This window comes from Eubalaena glacialis, chromosome 19 (genome assembly GCF_028564815.1).
Source record: "Eubalaena glacialis isolate mEubGla1 chromosome 19, mEubGla1.1.hap2.+ XY, whole genome shotgun sequence".
Lineage (NCBI taxonomy): Eukaryota > Metazoa > Chordata > Mammalia > Artiodactyla > Balaenidae > Eubalaena > Eubalaena glacialis.
Genome location: NC_083734.1, coordinates 2,651,676 through 2,667,817, shown reverse-complemented (window position 1 = coordinate 2,667,817; position 16,142 = coordinate 2,651,676). Strand labels below are relative to the sequence as shown.

Here is a 16,142-nt window from a genome sequence, read left to right as displayed (position 1 = left end):
CAGGCAAAGGTGTGGCGGGTGGGAGGACAACGTTTCTGGCAGGGGGACCGGAGAGGTGAAGGAGGGGAGGCCAGGGGGGCGGGGCACGTGGGCCCCCCGCCTGCAGTCTCAACCCCCAGTCCCTGCCCCACAGCGCTCTCTCACTGGGCCCAGGAGGCCACCGTCCTGTCGAGCCACAGGCCTCTGGGTGCTGTCAGGTGTGCTGAGCCCCAGACTTAGCTGCCTTCATGCCCAGGACCCTCCACCCCTGCTCTCACCCAGGCCTCACCAAGGCGCGCCTGTGCCAGGCCACCTCGTGTGAGCATCAGAGACCCAGTCGGGCCGCTGTCGGGGGAAGGAGGAGCGGGTCCCGGAGCCGTGGGATGACAGAGCTGGAGGGAGGTACCCTGTTTGGCTGCCATCTTCTAGCTTCGAATAAAGACCAAGTTGAAGCCAAGCATGGTGTGGAATTCCTGCTTTTGTGGAGAGAAAACAAGGTTCCTAGTTTCTGGATGGTCCCTCCCAGGGCCACCAGTCCCCTCCCATCAAGGTGGCCCCCGCCCTGCCCTGAGACAGCCGCTGGGATTGAAAGGCCCCCTCCACACCCCACCTCCCACCGCTGGCCATGGTTACACGTGGTGTGTAGTTTCCACCTCTGTGTTCAGAGCCGGTGGGGGGCAGTCAGCAGAGCGGCGCCCAGGCCAGCCCTGAACCCTAGGCTGGGCAGGACACAGTCCAGGCGCTGGCAAGGCCAGGCCCACTGTGGCTGCCCAGGACCCTGACCCTGACCCTGGCTCCACTCCCTCTCCTGCCAGCTGCCAGGGACTTCCCATCGCAGCAGGAAAGTCCCGAGTCCCTAGCCTCCCGTTCGGAGCCCCCAGCATCAGTTCATCCCCGGCTTCCTGAAATAATTTTCATAATAGAACAACCATCCGACACCTGCTTAGCAATTTAGGGTCACGATGTCTTGCCAAGAGCTGCCTTCACTGATTCCCACAGCACAGAGACAGCCCTGGCATCTTGAGCTGGGAAACAGGCTTGGGCGCGGGGCGACCGTCCAACTGGGTGAGGCCCCAAGTCTGGGCCTCACCCAGACTTGGGGCCACTGAGGCTCAGTCTTGCAGGATGGGTGGGAGTTAACCCCCTTCGTGAAAGGTGCTGGGTGAGGGTGGGTGTTCCAGGCACGGGGAGCAGCCTGTGCAGAGGCCGGGCTGGGGTCAGTGCTGGGGGGTAGGGCAGGGTCCTGGGACCGAGGTGGCGGTCAGCAGAGCACAGACATAGGAGGGACATGGGGCAGATTTCAGACTTTCCTTGCATGACAATGGGAACTGTAAACGATTCTAAGCAGGAGGTGTGTGAGCAGATTTGTGTTCCAGAACCATCGCTTTGCCCACACAGACAGACTGGAGGAGACGTGGTTGCTCGGGGCGGCACTTAACTAGGCCTGCAACCCGTCCCCGAGGGACAGCCGTCCAGAGCATCGCTGAGTTTTGCTGTAACAGACAGCAGTCAGAGTCACACGGCCTCCTCACACAGAAGCGTCCACGGCCTGGGGCGGCCCAATGACATGTGCTGAAGGTCAGGAAAGGAGTAGAGAAGCCAAAATTCCAACACGGGGGACAGGAAGGCGGGCTGCAGGGGCAGGACACACAAGACGGGGGCACTCATTGATGTGGTGACAGCAGGTGACAGCGGTGAAGCTGGAAGCCCCCCCAGCGCCTTTCTGAGGTTCGCACCAGTGGGTGGGCAGTCCTTGGTGGCTGGCGGCCAACCAGCCCTCACGCACCATCTCCCCCCAAACCCGAGCCCAGACCTGGCTCCTGGCCCTGCCCCCCGTGCCACCCCGTTCAGACTCCCAGCCGCCCACCAGGTCTGGAGCATCCAGGCAATGGGCCAGGACGCTGAGGGACAAGGCCACCTGGCCCCTGAGGAGCAGATGCCCCACCAGACTCCGCCCAGCTGGAGCCGGCCCCCCAGACCCCGCCAAGGTGAGAGGCAGCACCTCGCAGCTGCACAGCCAGCCAGACTGAATGGGGCCGGGGCCCCTGCGGTCCAGGCCTCTGTATCCAGACCTCTACTGGCCAGGTGGCCTAGACCAAGGCCACCCCCCAGATGGGCCGGACCAGCTGGAGGGCCCTGGACAGCACCCAGGCCTCGGCTCAAACACCAACCCTGCCCAGCTCGCCGGGCCCGGTCACCCCCCTCACTCAAGCTCAGTGTCCCGTGCGGGGTTATTGCGGAGAGCCCGGCATGCAGCTGGTGCTCAATAAATGCCAGCTGCTGATGAGCCGTGGAGGCGAGCCTGGGCTCACCTCACTGTGCCTGCGTCTCCCCAGGCGCCTGCCCCCTGCCTGGGCTCTCAGGCCTCCCTCCTGGGGCCTGACCCCTCCTCTGTGAACTAAAAAGCCGAGAGATTCCTGCAGAAGCAGAACCTTCCGGGGTACGTAGGTCATGAGGACGATGCCCCACAGATAAAGTACTGTTTCAGCAGTTTATCGCTGATAAGAATGATCGCACATATTTACTGGGCCCCTAAAATATGCTGAGTCCTTTAAACAACAGACTCTCCAGTTCTCCCCGATTTCCTCTAAAGGTGGAGACATTGCTCCACTTTACAGATGAGGAAACTGAGGCTACCCAGGTGCTCATAGCCACGCCCGCCTTCTGCTGGCCTCCCTCCCTGACTCTCTTTCTCTCTCACACACGCAACGTTCCTCCTTCCTCTCTCAACCCCTCCCTGGGCAGAAGCAGCAGCCAGGAGCTCAGCAATCCACCACGTAGCCTGTTTGCTGACAAAATGAGTGTGGAGTGAGATTAGGTAACAGGGAACGACCAGCTGACCCTGAGGTCAGGAAGGAGGGTGTCCAAAGGCTGGAGTTTGCTTCTGCTTTCTGACAATGACTCTGGCAGCAGAAAGAGCAGGAGTCCCCACCCAGATCGGAGCAGCTAGTCCAGGCTGCTCGGTCCCAGTGGCCATCCTGCTGCCAGAGGCGCGGAGGTGGTCAGCTGAGAGGCCTGAGCAGGCTTGGGAGCCGCCCATGGAGCTCGGGCCAGCCCTGCCCATCCACAGAGGCCACCAGGGACAGACCAGGGCCTGAGAGCCTCAGCCACCCCTCCCTCCCCCACCTCTCACATACCCACCCTCCACCCCCAGCCAGGCCGGTTTTGGGGTTTTTTTAATCTATCTATCTATCTATTTATTTATTTTTGGCTGCGTCGGGTCTTCGTTGCTGCGCGTGGGCTTTAGCTGGGGGGAACATAAAACGCTGTAGCCACTCTGGAGAACAGTCTGGCAGTTTCTTAAAAAACTAAACATGCAACTACCTTATGACCCAGCCATTGCACTCCTGGGCGTTTTCCCCAGAGAAATGCTCCCACAAAATGTTCACACAAAAACCTGTACATGAATGTTTATAACAGCTTTATAAACAAAGTTTATGGCAAAACACTGGAAACCACCCAGCTGTCCTTCAACAGGTACATGATTAAACAAAGCAGCAGGTCCAAATGGAGAGCACAGCTCGGCAATAAAGGGGAAGGAACTACTGACACACACAGTGACCTGGATGAATCTCCAGAGAATCATGTTTGATGAAAAAAGCCAAGCCCGAAAGGTTAGATGTTGTATGATTCCATTTATATGACAGTCCTGAAGTGACAAAATTACAGAAATGGAGACCAACTGGTGGTTGCTGGGAGGGTTAAGGAGGGGGTAGGGGTGGAGGGAAGTGAGTGTGGCCATCATGGGGCCACAGGATGGACCCTGCTGTCCTGGAAACGTCCTGCATCTGACTGCATCCATGTCGTTATCCGGGTTGTGATACTGAAGGACAATTTTACAAGATGTTCCCATTGGGGGAAACTGGGTACAAGATACCTGGGCTCTCTCTGTATCAGTTTGTACAACTGTATGTGAATCTACCATTATCTCAGGATTAAAAGTCTAAGTTAAAAATAAAAGTAAATAACTATCTAAATGAAGGGTGTCCCTTCCTGCTTAAAATTGGACACCGGCTTTCTGTTGCCCGTAGGGTAGTCTAATGCTCCCTCCCCACATGGCCTGCTCACCACCTCGAGTTCCCCTCCCCCAGCCCTCCCCTCCTCCAGCCCCTCGCTCACTCCTCCCAAGCTCGGGGCCACCTTGCCCGAATCTCAACCACGGCAAGCGGCCCAGAGAGGCCCCTCAGCTGACCACGCTCCCTCCGCCGTCCAGCCGCCCCTTCTCATCCTCAGGGCTCTGCTTAGACCCCCGGCCCCCTGCGTGGCCCTCCCGGGGGAGCGGTCCCCTTGCTTGCCCAGCACGCGGCCCCTCAGGGGCCACACGCTGGGCCTGCACGGAAGGCTGCCGCTGCATGTGTTGGTGGCACCCCAGGACGGTCCCACGAAAGAGCCCCTGTCTGCCGAGGCGCCCTGACTCAGTGTGGTCACCAAGCCCAGAGGGCCACCAGCCCAGCCCCCAGGCAACACAAACCTAGGGGGAGTGGGGCTTTGTCCACGAACGTCCACAATGGGCCAGGCTGGAAACGACCCAAATGCCCACCACGGGACAGTGGGTAAGCCAAGGCGGGGGGGTGGGGGGAGGCCCGCACGCAGTGAGACCCCAGGGAGCACAGCTCAGACGTGAGGGTCCCCGTGGTCTCCAAGGAGCACACAGAGCTTCATCTCTGCGGTCACATCCACGGTCACGTCCACTGACTCTGACCAGGTTAGAAAGGAAAACTGACATCCAAAAATGTGTATTTGGGACTTCCCTGGCGGCGCAGTGGTTAAGACTCCGCGCTCCCAACACAAGAGGCCCGGGTTCGATCCCTGGTCCGAGAACTAGATCCCACATGCATGCCACAACTAAGGAGCCCGCCTGCCGCAACTAAGATCCGACACAACCAAATAAAATAAATAAATAAATAAATAAATAAATAAAATAAAATAGTATCCTTACTACAAGACAAAATTTTTAAAAAAAACACAAAAACATGTATTCATCAATTCGCTTAAAATAACAATAACAAATCATCATGTGCTTACATAAATAACATATTTCCATAAAAATAACCATATTTCCCAACACAGAAAAACAGTGAGAAGGACGGTGCCAGCTCGCCTGTCTGCGAGTCTCTGCACCCTGGCTGCACTGGAGCGGCCGGGCTCTCGCGTCTTGTTCTTCGTTCAGTCTTGAGAAGTCTCATGTCGCAGGCTCTGCAAACTCTATCCCACTCCCCGGAAAACCAGGGCAGAGAGTGCAGATAACACACTAGCATTTTTACTGCAAAAATCCTTCCGATCTCTCAGACACCCTGAAGGGGCCTGGGAGACCCTCAGGGACCCGAGATGACACTCTCGAGAACCACTACATAGAACTAGAAAACAACAACAACAAGCTATTGTGTTGAGCGAAAAACCAGACGCCGAAGAATCTGTGCTGAATTATGACATTCATAGGAGGTTTGGGAACAAGCAAAACCACTGCAAGATGAGAGCAGTCAGAATAGTGTCTCCCTCGGGCTGGGGAGGGGGACGCACAAACGGGACCTTCTGGGGGCTGGAAACCTTCTGTCTCCGGACCTGGGGGCGGTGACACAGCGGTTCACCCAGGTTAAGACTTGGTCGAGCTGCACCCCTGCCCACATGATCGCTAAGCTCAATAAAAAGAAAAACTGTAACAGCGGGCTGATACGCCTTGGACTCGGCTTCAGTTTCATTAGAAATGCCAGGACGTGCCCACCCTTCAGTTTGTAAGGATCAGAGACCACCTGTGGGGGTCCCAGTCCCCAAGGGCATGCCCACTACCCATTAGAGCCAAGATCACCCTGGTGCAGCCAGGGCAGACCTGGGAGGTCATGGGACACCCACTGGCAAGGCCACCGCTGGACCAGGGAGACCGGGGGCCCGGGTGACACAGCCCTTCCCCACCCCTCCTGGCCCCACTCTGCTGGGTGCTGGGCAGGGCACCTGCCCTGCGCTCTCACCGGGTCTGGATCGGGCAGGGGCATGACAACCAGCTGGGGATTTTCTTCCCCCAGTGAGTCTGTCTTTTGACTCAAGACCAGCTCTCTTTGTAGGAAAAAAGAAGAACGGGCTCTTATTTCTGCCTCAGGCAGGAAGCAGACTTGGTGTAACCACGGAAAGACAATTAGGAACTGGGCCTTGGAATTCTCCAGGGCCCTCCCTTCCCACTGTTTACTATTACACAAGCCAAAGTCCGTCCTGCATCCACACTCCTCTGACCCTCTCCTGCGTCCCCACTTGTCCTCTCTGCCTGGCCGGCCAGCTGGCGCCCGTCCGGCCAGCTGGCGCCCGTCCCTCAAATGCAGCTGCACACTCCCACCCCAGGGCCTTTGCACGTGCTGCCTCTTTCACTCAGACTGCTCTTCACTCGAATATCCTCACCGTTCCCTCCCTCTGCCCCACCCCCACCCCGCGGTCGGCGCTCCAATTGGCCCCTCTCCCCAGCATCTGTCAGTGAGTCTCTATCGGGGCCCACCCATCTCGTGTCTATAGATAGCCTCGGGGGCAGAGCTGAAGACTCGTGTCTGAGCCCACATGGCTCCAGAAGCCTGAAATGTTTCGTGTCTGGTCGTTTACAGAACAAAGCTGCCGACCCAGCCTTAGTCCCTCCTGGCCTCTCACTGAGCCCTCCCGGCCCCAACTTCCCTGCCTTCAATCACCTTCAATCACCAGTTCAAGTGCGTCTTGTTTTCCCTCATTACGTTCGTCCCCACCCAGCAGGCTGCCAGGCGACCCCTGCGTCCTGCTTGTCGTCTTGTGCGTCCCCTCCCCGACGTGGGCAGGTGGTCCACCGGGTCTGCTCCTGGGTGCATCCCGGTCACCCCGGGGTGGAAGTGCGCCAGGCACTGGAGACGGATGCCGAGAGCGCGGGTGTCCATTTCCGTCCCCCTAAACTTCCCGCATCGTGAGCGCCGGGAAGGGGCACACTTCCGCGTGGTGACTGGCGTGGAGCAGGCGCCCCGGAAACACTGAGGGATGTGTGTGTGTGTGTGTGTCTGTGCTTGTTCAGAACTGACAGTGGTGACGAGGACCCTTGCTAGACAGAATTCTGTGCCCATCGGTCCTTCCCGTCGGGAGGAATGACACATGGGACAAGAGTCCGGGATTCCAACCCCACGCTCCTCCACTCTGCAGTTTTTACTAAATCATCTCCAGGAAGGAGTGTGAAGTGCAGGGTGCTTCCAGAAAGCAACACCACCCTTGTTCCAGCCTGCCGGCCTCCCCATGCTATGTGCAGACCCCCTGCACCTGCCCTGCCTCTGCCCCCGCCATCGCCCCCCAGCGGCACCCCCTCCAGGGTGCTGGGTCCCAGAACCCAGGATTCTTCCCTCCAGCGGGGGCCAGCACCTGGGCAGACAGCTGCTCCCGCCCCAGCATCAGCACCTCAAGGTGGCTGCCTGGCTGCTGGGGGGGGGGGGTGGGGGCGGGGGATGAATCAGTGGAGCGCGGAGGACCTCTAGGGCAGGAAAACTATTCTAGACGATGCTTCGATGGTGGATACGCGTCATTATACGTTCATCTAAGCCCACAGAGTGTACAGCACCAGGAGTGAACCCTCACGTCAACTATGGACTCTGGGTGAGGATGACGAGGTGTGGGTGCAGGTCCCGTCTGGTGGGGTCGTTGCTGGGGGGCCGTGTGCGTGTCAGGGCGGGGGTACGCAGGAAACCCCTGTGCCTTCCTCTTGGTTTTGCTGTGACCCTAAAAGTACTCTAAAAAACAAAGTCTGGTATTTTTAAAGGAGCAATTGTTGAACTGTGTGCTTACAGCGCATGGATTTTACGACCTGTAAATTATACCCCTGCAACCGAGCAGGAAGGACCCTATGGGGCCTTCGCAGGAAAGACCGTCCCAGACCATGACCTCTGCCTGCCTCTTGTTTGCAGAAAAACTTTAGCCTCCTGGGCTTTCCCTGAATTCCGAAGAATAAATTTAATCAGAGAAGTGAGAAAATGCAGAAACAAAGGAAAAAAGTCAAGCAAGACGAAATAATAATAGTTTAGCCATAAAACAAAGTCAAGGACCTTTAGTTCCTCCTCAAGGGCAATAGATAACATCCTGAGCCATATCCTTGAGCTGTTCTGCAGATACTGAAACCCCCCACCAGGTGGAAGAAGTTAACTGCATGCTGACCACCAACACGTAGACCCCAGACAGGTTGGAACCTGGAGGTTGACTGAGATTCCGGAAACATCACCCTGTTATCTCACCACCAACCAATCAGAAGAATGTCCAAGAGCTGATCACACACCCCTCGACCCCCTCCCTCACTCTGTCTTTATAAACCCTCCCTGAAAGCCCAGAGGGAGTTCGGGTTCTCCTTGTGGCCCTGAAGTTAACGCTGCACTTTCCTTCACCACAACCTCATGTCAGCAGGTCGGCTTTAACACTCGTGGGCGAGCACGCCTGAGTTTGGTTCAGTACCACCCCCATAAATCATTTTTAGAATTAAAAACGCAGATGGAAAATGTCAGAGAAAAGATAAGAACAAGTAAGGATCCATTCAGGAGGCCCAGTATCAACTAATAAAATAATCGGGAAGAGAACAGAGAAGACGGAGGGGAAGGAAATAGGAATGAAGAGGTGACAGAGAAAAACTTTCCCAGGAGGAGGACACAAGCCTCCCCACGTGGAAGGGCCACCAAGTGGCCACACGGCAAAACAGGAGGAACCACCGGACTCCTCCGACATCAGGGTGGGCACTGCTGCTCTCCAAAAAGAGCCTTCAAGCACCCTTTTCCCCCGAAGATGTGCACCCATTCATTCGATTACGTCAAAACCAAAACCCCAAAACCTCCATCTGTGTTTCCTTCCCAGCACGCAGCGTCCACACAATTCACACATTGAAATGAAGCCACGCTCCTAAGTTACGTGAGCCCCAGACACCCCAACCCCAAGGGCCTCCGGGTCCACCTCGAAGGTCTGAGCCCAGCACCAATCCGCCCCCCCGCCCCCCATGCGGCTTCTCTCGGCCACATTCTGAGCTCCGTCCACTGAACTTGCCCCAAACCAGAACAAGGTGGGGGGGGGGACGACACCAAATCCCTCCTAATTTCCCCCCTTTCAAGAAGGAAAACACGAGAGGGAAGGAGCCCACACCCCGGATGGCCCCCATCAGTCAGGACCCATGCTGGCGACACCTCTCCCGCGTGGCCCCCTCCCCGCCCCCCTGCCCACCACACACCTGTCATCACGGCACCTTCTCAAGTTCTCCCCTCTGGCTCCAGGACGGCTGAGGTTGTGTGTCTGTTCACCGCTGCCTGCACGGGGGTATGGGCTGGCCTGTGTCCCCCCGAAAGTCACCTGCTGAAGCCGACCCCAGGGCGGGCCTGATGCAGTCTGACCTGACGCCCCAAGGGACACCACACCCTCGTCCTGCGGTAACCACCAGGGCCCTGCCCCTTCCCGCGGCCTCTGGGGAGGGGCCCGGGGCCGGCAGCTCAGCCAGACCCCTCCTTCCTTCCGACAGGCAGCCCCGGCTCCCTCGGGGCGGCTCCTTCTGCCTGGGTTGGAGGACATACCCTCTGCTGCGGGAGACGCGGGCGTCTCGTTCTCAGCTGTGGTCTGAGACACTCCACAGGCTGCTGGGCTTTCAGGACAAAACCAAAGACCTTGTGTCAACCAAGGTCCTGGCTGGAAACAAAGGCAGACTCAGCTGTTTCGCAGAGCATTTCATGAAGGGACGGTCACCTGGATGTGGGCCTTAAGGAAACCAGCATGGGGGGCGTTGAGGCGCCCGGGGCCCTCCTGGGCTGCAGGGATAAGGGGAGGAGATGGGTTGTCAGGCCCAGTGAGGCGGTTACGGGGGGAGCTGTCCCTGGGGGTGCGGAGGGAGCACAGCAACGAGCAGACTGCGGTCCTGGGCAGGACAGGGCCTGGGGGGGACACCCGAACCCCTCTCCCCCCACGTCCTGCCAGGGCCTCCCACTGGCCGAATCCTGCTGGAAGCTGGGGCCACAGGAACAGTGGTGCCCTGGGGACAGAGCAGGATGGAGAAAGGTGGAGCAGAGAGGCGAACGCCAAGGGGGTGGGCAAGAGACCCATGCAAGGCCCATGGGATGGGAGCCCTCACCTCCTGGAACCAGCTCTGCAGCAGACGGGCCTGTCCAGCGGGCAGCAGCGTCCTGACAGACCGTCCCCTCCGTGCCCACCACTCCGCAGCCTCGGAGCCCCCTCACTGCCACCCACCCCCGCTCAGGCAGCCGCCTCCCCCGACAACGCCGGTCAGAGAAGCCCCTCACCTACCGCAGGGGCGTCTTCCTCAGACACCTAACAATGGGCAGAGCAAACCAGGCGCCAGGAGGGCCGAGACCCAAGCTCAGGGCTTGCGGCCCAAGCGGAGCCAATATGACTCAGCACCTCACCTGCAAAGTCACGGCCAACCAGCCTGGGACCCGGGACCAGACGCCTCCGGGTGACCCGCACCCCAAGAACGGAGTCCCCCTGCCCCTGCTCGAGTTAGCCCCTCCCAAAGTGGAGCCCAGGGCCGTGCATTAGATCAGCTAAACCAACCAACTGCACCCTCATTCCAGGCAGGGGGACCCCCAGACATGGGAAGAAATTTCCATGCTGGGCAGCCAATAAACGTGCCCACTGATACGGGCCCCTTTCAGTGCGTCCAAGGGTTTCCCTCAGACACTGTCTTCAGAGGGAGGACTGACTCACGGTACCTGTGGCCAAATTTCTTTCCCTGAAGAGTTAAACCAAGCCTCAACCACACCCAGCAAGCACAGTGCCTGCTTTGCACACCCACATACATTAAGTTTTTAAGAAAAAACTAATAGGCAAAATATGACTGATACTACATCGTTGCTTAATTCTTTCTCTTTCCTTTTTTGTTTTTGGTTTGTGTTCTTTCGGTTTTGGCGGGGGAGGGGTTCCTATGTTTATTAGTTGTACTCAGCAGAAGTCTTTGATACTTGACTTAGGACATGTTTTATTATTTGTTTTGATGACTGATTTTTCATTATTTTCCTTTCTGTAGCCTGTGCTAAAATTAGCTGGCATTTGCTGAAAAGAGAGATGTTTTAGGATTAGATTCAGCTGTGTGTAACAGGAAAGAACCAAAGAGGCCTAAACTAGATAGAAGTTTCTTTCTCTGCCACATAAAAGAGGGCTAGAGAAGGGCAGTCCAGAGCTGGCTTTGGACCTGCTCCACGAATCCTCCCTGATCACCTCCCACCACCTCCTGAAGGGGCCTCCTCCTCACTGTCCAAGGTGGCAGCTGGAGCACCAGCCATCATGCCCAGGAACAGGACAGAGGGCTGGAAGAAGAGGGAATAGCTGCTGCCTTTGCACCACATCTGTTTGCATCTTCTTGGCCAAAATTCAGACATGTGGCCTCACCAAGGGAAGCTGGACAATCAGGCCAGCTAAGAATCAGGACCTCACTACTCAGGACTAAGGGTAGAATGGCTATCGAGAGGAAGGCTACCATCTCTTCCACAGACAAGGATAAAAATCACACTTAAGGCAATCCGTTCATGGAAGAACAATCACTACATTTATGATGATGACAGCACATATTTACTGAACAGTTACCAACTGTGGGCCCTGTGCTAGGCACCTGATGCCCAATCCTCACACAGGCCTCTGAAGGACAGACCATGACCACACTTGTTCTACAGAGGGGCAAACCGAGGCACAGAGAGGCTAGGTGACTTGTCCGAGGTCACCCAGCTAACAGGTGGCACAACTTGGATCTGAATGCAGGCAGCTGGCTCCAGATCCCCCAGGACACGCACCTACGAAGAGACAACTCTCACCAGCACTTACAGAACCGGGGCCAGCGGGGCACACCCAAGGGGCCGCGGACTCAGGAGTGAGGCGGGGGCCCGGGGCCAGAGCTGCTCTCTCACTCTGAGCCTCTGCACATCTCATCCACTCTACAAACGCTCGTCCCCAACACGCGTGACGTGTGCGATGAACTGTCTGGTGCCTGTGTTTGCGGCTCCGTGGGCAGCCAGCACGCGGCAGCTGCTCCGAAGACACCTGACCTGTGAGCGGACGCAGGCTCCACACGGGGTCGAGACGCAGCCCCTGCCCTCCGGCGCTCAAGGCCAAGTAAGGAGATGGCAGGCGGCCCCGCGGGGAACAGAGCCGGCTCAGGCGGGGCCTCCATGCGACAAGCGGCTCAGGCGGGGCCTCCATGCGACAAGCCTGGTGTGGCCCGGCTGTACTTTGTGAGTCACGAGCAGTGAGGGGTAAGGCCCTCGAGGTAGGCCTCAGCCACACTTCACATTCCTCTCAATTCCAAGGTGAGAAGTGTAGGCTCAGCCCTGAGGCCACAGGGAGGCTCGAAGCAGGGGGTGGCAGAGCGGCCCCCAGGGGAGACTGTCCTGGCAGCCTATGCTGAGGACTCTGCCAGACTGGGGCAGGGAAAGGGTGGCTGGAGGCTGAGGGGGCCGGACAGGAGGAGGTGGTCTTTCAGGGCTGAGGAAACTGGCTGAGAGGGGCCGAGGGGAGACTGAGGTGGGATGGGAGCCGAGTGAAGGCATTTGGAAGAAGGGGCTGTGGCACGGGGAAGAAAAACAAAGGAGGCCTCTGGGGGAGGGGGAAGGAGGGGGCCTGAGGGGTGCTGGACGGGGCCCTGGCTCAGGCTGGCGGAGAGCACTTGGATGCCTGCAGGCTGTGCTCACGGCTCAGCAATGTCCCGGGCCTGCCAGGAGAGTCTGGCCGCTGCCCCTGCCCCCCAGCCCCAGCCCCGGGTCCCACATCAGGAGCTCTGGAGCTGCCCCCCACCCCACCTTCCGCTCCCCCAGAATGGGCCTCCTCTCCCCAGAACCCAGACATACCCCCCCAACCTCAGCCTTTCCCCAGCGACGACGGCTAATGAAACCCAGGCCAGGGAAAGAGAGGGAGAAAATAAACAGACGTGGGCAGGGGGGCCGTCGGGAGGCGGGGCAGGGGCTGGGGGTGCCGGGCGGGGGGAGTCCTGGGCCGGTCTGAGCCCTGGGGCGTGGACTTCCGCCCGCTTTGCCCCGCAGGCCTAATGAGGCCCAGGTGGTCCCTTGGCCGGGGCCCACCTCCCGGCGCCACTGACAGTGTAAGTGGATGCTGGTTCCGTGCCGGGGGAGGGGGAGAGGGGGCTCTGCAGCCACAGGGGCGGGGCCGGAGCGGCTGGCCGGGGGCCCAGCACATAACTCTGGGCCGGCGCAGTCTGGGGCGCAGTCTGGGGCAGCAGACACCCAGCCGCTCGGAGCCCAGCTGGCAGCATGAAGGTACCGGGCCGGGGCGGGGGCCTCAGGGCCACAGGGGACTGAGCCCACCCTGCAGACAGGGCCCTCGCCAGGCGGGGGGCTGTGAAGGGACGGGGCGCCCACGAGCCTGCCCCAGGGGAGGTGTGGAGGCAGAGGCGCAGACCAGGGGCTCCTGGCAGGGCTGGTTCGTCTGAGGGGCAAATGCAGAGGGGGCGGGGGCTCTGGGGCTGGGCGGGTGACCCTGTTCTCCTGTCGCCAGGCCCTTCTGGCTCTGCCGCTACTGCTGCTTCTCTGCACTGGCCCCTGCGTCTCCCAGGTCTTGGGGATCCGGGGAGATGGTAAGCTGCCGCACTCCCACGGCCCACAGGCTGGGCGAGGGGGCTGTCCCGAGCATCGCAGGTGGGAGTCGGGCCCCAGGGCTGAGCCTGTAAGAGGGGGCAGGTGGGCCAGACGGTACGCGCCCCCAGCTCGGGGAGGGAGGTGAAGGGGGGGCCGGGGGGGGGGCGGAGGTGGCTGGTGTGCCTCAGGCCCCTTCTCCTCACCCCGCCCCCAGCTCTGGAGAGGTCGTGCCTACAGCAGCCCCTGGACTGCGACGACATCTACACCCAGGGCTACCAGGAGGACGGCGTGTACCTCATCTACCCCTCGGGCCCCAGCGTGCCTGTGCCCGTCTTCTGTGACATGACCACCGAGGGTGGAAAGTGGACGGTGAGTGGAGGGGGGGGGCGCGGAGGCCAAGCCGCACGGCTGTGAGCCTGTGACTTCGTCTCTAAAGCAGGGACGATACCGCACAGTTTGTGAGCCTCTGCCACCACAGACTCCTAGATGCTTAAGGTAGGTTAGTGCCTGCAATCCTCACAGCAATCCTGGGAGCAGGGTTAGAAATGAGGAACCAAAACCCAGAGAGGTGCAGTAACTTGCCCAAGGTCACACAGCCGGCGCCGGACTCAAGCCCAGGCGCCTCAATTCTAGAACGCCCCCTTCACCTCATCCTGCTCTCGGCAGCTGCTCCCCGAGGGGCCCAGTGCCGGCACGCGCCTCATCTCGGCCCCCGGCTCGGTCCTCTCACGAGCCGCCTCAGCCTCACAGGGTCCGTGCCCGGGTGAGGCCCCAGCCCCCGGCCCCTCGAGCGTCCAGGCCCATCCTCTCTGCTCCAGGTTTTCCAGAAGAGATTCAACGGCTCAGTGAGCTTCTTCCGGGGCTGGAACGACTACAAGCTGGGCTTTGGCCGCGCCGATGGGGAGTACTGGCTGGGTAAGGTGGGGCCCGGCAGGCTGGGCGCCCCCAGAGCCAGGTCCCCGCTGACTGGCACGCCCCCCGCCCCCTCCCAGGGCTGCAGAACCTGCACCTCCTGACACTGAAGCAGAAGTATGAGCTGCGGGTGGACCTGGAGGACTTCGAGAACAACACGGCCTTCGCCAAGTACGCCGACTTCTCCATCTCGCCCCACGCAGTCAGCGCCGAGGAGGACGGCTACAGCCTCCACGTGGCGGGCTTCGAGGACGGCGGGGCAGGTACCCGCTCCCGCCAGCCGCGGAGGGGCCGGGGGGAGGCCGGGCTGCCCCCGCGCCCAGGCGGCCCCGCGAGCTGCGGACGCACAGCTACCCCGCGTCTGGCTCGGGAGAGGCCCCGTCCCCAGGCTGCCCCTCCCCTCCGCCAGGCGACTCCCTGTCCTACCACAGCGGCCAGAAGTTCTCCACCTTCGACCGGGACCAGGACCTCTTCGTGCAGAACTGCGCGGCCCTCTCGTCGGGCGCCTTCTGGTTCCGCAGCTGCCACTTCGCCAACCTCAACGGCTTCTACCTCGGCGGCTCCCACCTCTCCTACGCCAACGGCATCAACTGGGCCCAGTGGAAGGGCTTCTACTACTCCCTCAAGCGCACCGAGATGAAGATCCGCCGGGCCTGAGGCGCAGGCCCGCCTCGCGGCCCCGCCCCCCGCTCTGCCGCCCCGCGGCCCCGCCCCCTCGCGGCCCCGCCCCCCGCTCTGCCGCCCCGCCCCCCTCAGCGCCCGCCTCTCCCGGGGGCCCTGTGGCTCCAGCCCTGTGGCTCCAGCCCAACCTCACACCCTCGACGCCCACCTCTCGGCCGGGCCTCCGCTCCCCTCCACCGGCTACACGCCGGCGGCCTCCCAGACCTCCGGAAGGCACCGCCACCCGGCCTGGACTCGGACCCCGTCCGGAAGGCTGCGGGCCGGTGTCCCACCTTAGCCGGCTTCCCGACTGCGGCCTCCGCCAGGGCCCCGCGCCGGGAGGCCGGCGGCGCAGTCAGACCCACTCACGGCACACGCCAGGCCACCCGCGTGTGGCCGCCACCGCCACGCCCTAGCAGTCCCGCCAGCCAGCAGAGAAGCTCCCATCCTTCACCTCCCTCCCAGCGGCGAGCACCACGGGCCCCAGCCCCGTCTCACTCTCACGCTCAGCTTCCCCCGCCTGCCCGTCCCAGGCACCCGAAGCTCGACACCCAAACCGTATCTCACCCCGGCTACCGCAAGCCACACTAGAACAGCCGCAGCCAAGGTAGGCACAGATTGTGAGGTCCCCCCACCCGCCCCGGGGGTGCGTCTGACCATGCGAGGTGGCAGAGGGCAACCTCTGTGGGGCTGGGAGCAAGTGGGGAGTGGAGGTCTTAATAAACCTCAGGACCTGAATGAACTGGCCTTGGCTGTTGTGCACGCAGATGCGTTAGCTTGGCCCCCAAGCGCTGGTTCCCCGACTGATGGCACCCTGCCCTCAACTCCAGAAACACGCCCTGGAGACAGGCACTAAAGGGAACCTTATATTTCACAGGCTTCGTTTCGATGGCAAAAAAAATTGTGTAATAATAATAATGTAATAATAATAATAATAAAAATACAATACTGAAAAGTATCGCTCGGGGGGGTAGGGGTTGCCCCTCCTGCCGTGGCTCGTGCTGGCTCAGGTGGCCGCTTAAGGCCGCAGGGTGGGTCTGAGATGAA

General features: G+C 60.2%; 1 protein-coding gene across 2 annotated transcripts; it reads left to right on the top strand.

Moving 5' to 3' along the window:
* Nucleotides 1-13,100: 13,100 nt before the first annotated feature.
* Nucleotides 13,101-16,050, top strand: MFAP4 (microfibril associated protein 4). 2 transcript variants are annotated; one of them, XM_061174726.1, is made up of 6 exons: nucleotides 13,101-13,205; nucleotides 13,444-13,522; nucleotides 13,738-13,892; nucleotides 14,342-14,438; nucleotides 14,516-14,698; nucleotides 14,867-16,050. In XM_061174726.1, the coding sequence occupies exons 1-6, from the start codon at nucleotides 13,200-13,202 to the stop codon at nucleotides 15,073-15,075; spliced, it is 729 nt and encodes a 242-aa protein (XP_061030709.1). In that variant the 5' UTR covers nucleotides 13,101-13,199; the 3' UTR covers nucleotides 15,076-16,050. The 2 variants fall into 2 exon arrangements, with proteins under 2 accessions (XP_061030709.1, XP_061030708.1); XM_061174725.1 differs by having other exon boundaries at nucleotides 14,845-16,050.
* The last annotated feature ends 92 nt before the right edge of the window (nucleotides 16,051-16,142 follow it).